The sequence below is a fragment of the Furipterus horrens genome, unplaced genomic scaffold (assembly GCF_987537825.1).
Source record: "Furipterus horrens unplaced genomic scaffold, mFurHor1.1.pri manual_scaffold_1, whole genome shotgun sequence".
NCBI lineage: Eukaryota > Metazoa > Chordata > Mammalia > Chiroptera > Furipteridae > Furipterus > Furipterus horrens.
Window position 1 is genome coordinate 29,663,237 of NW_028327171.1, and position 6,596 is coordinate 29,669,832.

The 6,596-nt window shown below is 44.5% G+C and overlaps 1 protein-coding gene across 1 annotated transcript; it reads right to left on the reverse strand.

Moving 5' to 3' along the window:
• Nucleotides 1-212: 212 nt before the first annotated feature.
• SLITRK3 (SLIT and NTRK like family member 3) lies at nucleotides 213-3,707 on the reverse strand. The gene has a single exon (XM_090274759.1). The coding sequence runs from the start codon at nucleotides 3,705-3,707 to the stop codon at nucleotides 765-767; it is 2,943 nt and encodes a 980-aa protein (XP_090130885.1). The 3' UTR covers nucleotides 213-764.
• Nucleotides 3,708-6,596: the final 2,889 nt, after the last annotated feature.

The window sequence follows — 6,596 nt, forward strand, 5'->3', positions numbered from 1 at the left end:
TATAGAGAGGAGACAATGGATCAAACCCGAACTAATTAGATTGGTTTGAATGGGGTGTGTGTGTGTGTGTGTGTGTGTGTGTGTGTGTGTGTGTGTGTGAGACTGCCTGTGCCAGAAGCAAGAGGCTGCAGGTTTAGGGACCTGTGTGCAGGGATTTGTGATTTGCTTGTGGGTATGTATGGGAGAGAAAAAAAAGAGTGGGTGAGAACATTCGAGCAAGACCCGCCCCTCCCTCCCCATCTTGCAGTTTCCAGGCATGCAGCAAACTGCATTGTTAATACATGTACAGGGTCTGTGCCATGATGGGAAGAGGGAAGAGAGCCACAAATTCCATTTGTTTTCTCTGCTCCCTGTCAAACAAAACCAAACTAAAAAGAAAGTTACTGGAAATAAAGATACATTAAATTTTACTTAATTAGGATCAATACAACGATCCCCAATATACCTAATACATGGCACAGTCAATGTCTCAAGTTTCAGTATAAAAAAAATAATGATAACATTTGCTGGCAAAAGTCTGCGAAGGCACTTCATTGATTAATGATCTGAGTACGGCCCTTCCTCCAAATCACATCTGAGAGGGGAGCACATACATCTGTATTTTCTAGTTATCATGCGGTTTCAGTTCAGGGCAGGGAAGTTTGTGAGAATGAATTTATTGGGAAAAGTGTAAAGGGAGCAAGGGATATATTTCTTTCATTTTCCTTTTCTTAAAAAAAAAAAAAAGAAAGAAAGAAAAGCACTAATTTATCTTTACTTTTCAATTAGAACCGATACGCTGTCTTCTCCAGGACTTCGAGGTAATCCGGCTTGGTTTGAAGTTTGGCCCTTAACTCGAGGTAATCGCTTTTTTGGGTTTGGTGGTCTGTGAAGCCCTTTCCAGCCGAGAAGAGAAGGGTTTCTTTAAGCCTGGCATCCTGCTGTAAGTCTGGGTATTGCATGCCAGGAGGGTGGACGTGCAGTTCCTTTAATTTGGGCACCGTGCCATAGAGACAGTCCACGAAGCCCACCGAGCAGGGGGCTGGCTGTGGCCTCTCTCGGTCTAGTAACACAGCGCCACCACCACAGCCTCCCCCGGGAGGAAAAAGCACCACCCCGCCATTCTTCTCGTGGTGGCGGAACCCAGCCATGTCTCCCCCAGTTCCTGCCACTACCCCTGAAACCCCGCCCACGGCTGGGTGGTGCGGGTGAGGGTGGTGATGATTCACCGTCACTATGGTGTTGAGCTGGGAGCTGGACACTGCCAGGGCCCACTCCTTCTCTTTCTCCAGCAAGGTCCGGTAGTTGCTGTGGCTCTCCTTGGGTGTCTCAGCAAACTGCTCACTGCCCAGGAGGACCTCACCCATCCCGGGCGGCTGTGTCCCGGCGCCCCCACGCTCTGCACTCCCTGCGTCCTGGGCCGATGCAGCAGCCACTTCCTCCTCCTCGCGAGGCTTGTAGATGGGGTTGTTGCACATCTGGGTAACTGGGTGGGGGATGTACTCATATACGTGACCCACAGGAGGGGCCTTTTCCGGGGAGGAAAGATTGGGTCGAGCACCACCTCCACTTCCACCTCCACCTCCACCACCGTCCTCAAAAAGCCGGTGGCATTGCATCTGGATTCCGGTAAGGTCCACACCTTCCTGCCGCTTGCTTCTAAAGGGCAGCTTCTTCCGGCGCCGGCGGAGCACGTACGCAAAGAGGCCCGCGGAAACAAAGACTGCGGAGAAAAACAGGACCAACAGGCTGAGAATCAGCACAGAAAGCGGCACAGGGCCGCCAGGAGGAGAGAACTCGTAAGGTGATGTACTAGTCGGCCCCCCAGGAAAGTGAGGAGCTCCGGGCTGGGCTGGCGATGCGCCACCCGGTGCGGCGTGCAGCATCTCTGGGCAAAGAACTTCCAGTTCAATGGTGCGCACGTCGCGGTGAGTGAGATTCTCGGGGCTTCGGCAAAGCACATCACCTACTACACTGACTGAGCTGATGGTTTCAATCCACTGTTTGAAGGGCACCAGGTCACAGGTACAGTCCCAGGGATTCTCATTGAGGTCTATCTGGACGATGGCATTCAGGTGTTCTAGAACACCAGCCACGGGAAGGTAAAGGAAGTAGTTTTTCCTCAAGTTGAGCCGAGCCAGGGATGTGCCTGCAAAGGCGTCTGTTGGTAGAGTCCTCAACAAGTTATTGTTGAGGAATAGCAGCTTCAAGTTGGGCATGAGGCTGAAGGCCGCAGGCTGGATTTCCCGGATGACATTGAACTCGAAGTACAAGTAGTGCAAACTCTGTAGGCCTCGAAACATGCCTGGTGTGAGTTTCTCGATATCATTGCCATTGAGAAAGAGGCTCTTTAGGTTGGGCAGGTTGATAAAGGCCCCATCCTGGACATAAGAAATGCGATTGTTCCCAAGATGCAAGAGATCCAATGAAGAGAAATTCCAAAAGTCAGAACGGTAAATTTTTTGAATCAGATTGCTACTCAGGTACAGTTTCTTGGCATTCAGTGGCCTTGGAAGAAGTTCTGAAATATTATTAAATCCTCGCTCTTTACAGTTGACAGTCAAGCCAAGGTCATTGATGTGCAAATTACAGATACACCCAGTAGGGCATATAATGGGAATGGGTGGTCTGGTCTGGTAAGGAGCAATGGGAGGTTGGTTTGGACCAGGATATAAAGCTTGGGATGTGGAGGATGGCCTTGGTGTCCGGGGCTGTTTGGTGGGCTTGGGTTGTTTATTTGAAGACTTGTATTCAACAGAAGAGGCAGTGAAATGGACAGAGGACAACATTGAGGAAGGCTTCGTTGGCCATGCATTCTCCTTGTTTGATGACAAGTGGGGAATCCCCAAACTAGCCTCCACCTCGGAGTCAGACAACAAGGGACAGAGTTCTGTTTTCCTGATTTCTCTCAAGTCCTTTCCATGAAAGTGAAAAGGGGTCTCACAAGTGATGTCTCCCACCAGGGCAGTATAAGGAATGCGTTCCAGCCAACTCTTGAGCTGCACAATCTCACAAGTACAGTTCCAGGGATTTTCTTCCAGCTGGAGCTCCATCAGGCTCCTGCCAATGTGGTCTAACATTCCTCGATAAAAAAGAACCTTTAACCTGTTCCCACGTAGGTCTAAATGTGTTAAGGAGACAGCCTTAAATAAATTGGTTGGAAGCATGGGGATAAGATTATCATTCAAAATCAAAACCCTCAGTTTACTTAGGTTCCGAAATGCTCCACTCTCGATGCGTTTAATGACATTGTAATCTGCTTGCAGATATTCTAGACCTTCCAAGCCAAGAAAGGTGTCGTTTCTGAAGACATCTAGTTTGTTCTCATGTAGATACAGCCTCTTTAAAATCTTAAGACCATTGAAAGCTCCTGTTTGAATGTCCTGCAATGCATTGTTCCCAAGGTTAATGGACACAGCGTTATTCAAATGAAGAAAACTGTTGGTGTACAATTTCCTCATTGAATTCCTCTGCAGATACAGTTTAAAAGGTCTTGACCAGAACTCGGTAATCTGACTAATATTTGTAAATCCTTTACTGTCACAATGTATATGAAAGAGGCTTTCTTTAACTTCACAGTAGCATGGATCAAAACAGGGTTCATCTATTTCCTCTGAGTCCTCTATCAGGGGAATCGGGGTAGTCCATCCTAGAGCAATTGTGCTTAGAAGAATAATCCACAGCATCCTTCCTCTGTGAAGTGTCTCAGCTATAGAAGCTTTCATCATCCGTGGTTGATTACAAAACTGCAACAGAAATAAAGATGCAGATTTTTAGCTGTAAGTCTTATGCACAATTCTAATTGACTCCTACATGTGGGGCTTTTTAAGAGTAAAATAAAAACTCCTTGAACTGACACTCAAAACAACCTATCAACATGTCTAATTTGTTCTATATTTTAAACTTCAGAAACTGAAATATCGTACCATGTGATGACACTTATCCTGCCATACTTTGTAAAGAGCATATCATACAAACAACAGAAGCCTTTATTGCCACTTACAGCAAGCAAGGAAATTGGTATACAGTGATGCCTGTTAGGCAGATTCAGTAACAACAGCAATAATTTGACCATTACACCTGTTTGCCTGATAAACTCACATGGGACTCAGAGGTAGCCAATATGATTCGATTAGAACTCTGGTGGGGAAAAAGAAGTTCTTTAAATTATCGGTTTCTACTCATGAAAAGATATGATTAAAATATGTTATTATGTTAAAGAGTATTATAAAATACGAAACCATTGCTCAATATCAGATGTTGAGATATATAAAATGATTGGTATCTCAGAAAAACTTAAGGTTTCTCTTAAAAAAATGATTACATCATGTTTAATTATAGTGTATGCTTAGTAACACACTGTACCTCCAACCCCTTTTGCCCAAACACAGATTATTAACATTTCCTTCAATTAAATAATTTTATGTATGTATCATTTGGCTATTTAAACCTTTTAGAAGTGACAATCATGTCTAAAGAAGAAGCCTATGCACTTGTCAGAGCTAAAGATAGTGACAATTAAAGGATGCTGGACCTGGGAATGTGTATCTGTGCCTTCAAGATCAACCGAAGAACCTTGTATAAATCTGGAACTGAATGTCAGGTGGCTGGTTAGAGGACAGTTGGGTAGTAAAGGCAAGAAAGGGGAAACCTTGATACTCACCTGCTGATAAATGACCTATCACATGAAATACATTTCAAGGAAAGACACCATTCTTTTTTAATCAGAAGAAACAAATACAGTGCACTATTCTAATAATACAGAGCCTTCCTCACGGCTCCTTTTCCTTGCCTAATGTCATCAGTATATGAAAATGCATACATAAATAAATTATAATAATGCAGCTTTATTAGATTGCCCTTTCTGAGTCACTGAAATGTCCATAGAAATTGAATGGTTGTTTTTAATCAATAAAAATAAACTGGAGTTTTTAGCATATATTTTCTCTCCACACTTAGTGACATGCATTAAGGAAATATTTAGTCAACCCTCTAACTTCAAAATAATGATATAATTTGTAGGGAGAGTGAAAAGAATAAATCTTTACATTAAATTTGCATGTAATGTACACAGCTGTAAGGAAAGGAGAACCAGTGAGAAAGCAAAGAGAAATCTGCCTCAGGCATGCGATACTCAATTTTAAGAAAAAAGTAAATGAAGAAAAAGAGAGAGAGAAGTCAGATGAGACTACATTGCAGTATCAGTTAGTCTCCCTCATAAAATATTAAAATCTACATAAGTTCTTTTTTCACCATTTTTATGTTTTTTGTTGTTTTGTTTTGTTTTTCTTTTTTTGAGATCCTGAGATTTAGGAAAACAAGGTTCCAGATGTCTTTGACTTACCTATTTTGCTGGAGATATTTTTGTTTTTAGCATTGAACATTGAGGGGGAAAAAAGAAGCACTTGAGTTTAAGGATTCTTTCTCCCTCTCCCTCACTGAAGCAAAAGGGGATAAATGGAGGGGGGGGTTTAAGAGAAAAAAGGGGCAGCAAGCTTGAGACGTGCTGGGAATGCAATGGGCCTTTCAATGGGCTTCTTTTGGATGCAGAACGGCCGCTTGGCACGCTAAATAGAGGAGGGAGGAGAAGGGGCTGCTGCAGGCTTCCAGTTTCGCTGTTCCTGCTGCTGCTGCCGCTGCCGCCGCCGAGGCTGCTTTCTTTGGGTACCAGCAGCACATCATTGGGCTCTGGGAGGAAGGGCGGGAGGAACGCAGGGAGAAGGCAGGCTCAATCACATAGCAGAATCTCAGACCTCTCTCGCGCTGGCTTTTTTTTTTTTTTTTTTTTTTTTCCTTTTTTCAGTGTGTGCTGTAACCCTGGAACCAGCTTTCCACGTCACGAAAATGAGCTCCAAGAAGGCGAACGCATTTAACCTGGGTTCTGGGGCGAGCACTAGGAAGCTCAGACTGAAGTGCTTGTGTGTGTGTGCGTGTGTGTGTTTAAGCGTAAAGAAGAGCAGTGGAGGGGTCAAGATAAACTGTCAAAATAAGAAAAAGAAGGAAGAAGAGACCCACCTACGGGGAAACATTCTTTTGATGGGGAAGGTGGAGATGCTACGGGGGAGGGGGTGTAGGCATTTTTTCTTTCTCTTTTCTTAACTCTCAAGGAAACTATGGCCTGACTGGTTTGCTCCTCCAGTTCCCAACGCTCCTTTCTCTAGGGTAGGCGGGTTCAAAAGTAGGACTGTCTCTTGGAATTATCCTTTTCACAGCACAGTCACTTCTCTCCAAAGAGGGGGATATAGGTAAATTCAGGTCCCCAAACAGAAGAGCTGAATCTTACTAATTCTGATTCGGTGTCCGGAATGAGAGCTCAGGCAGGTGAGAAACTTGAACAGAGTTTCTCCTGCATTTTGCTTCGATCTCTTTGCACCAGGAATCCTTTTATTGTACTGCAGCTCACAACCTTTGATCTTCCCTGGATTCAAAAGCCATGTGTTTCCTTCTACCTTGTTAAAAATAGAGAGAAGCCAATGCTCTGGAAGGAGACGCAGAACAGCTGGGGAACAACCACACGTTTCACTTTCTTCCACCAGGGAAGCCCTCTTGGGATGGAGGGAGCAAAATATATATCCAGCTCTTTCAGGGAAGTGGATGGTAGGGAGCCCGTCGTGAGA

What these genes read in the sequence shown, in the direction of transcription:
- SLITRK3 (XM_090274759.1), bottom strand. Translation starts at nt 3,707, where the DNA reads ATGATGAAAGCTTCTATAGCTGAGACACTTCACAGAGGAAGGATGCTG.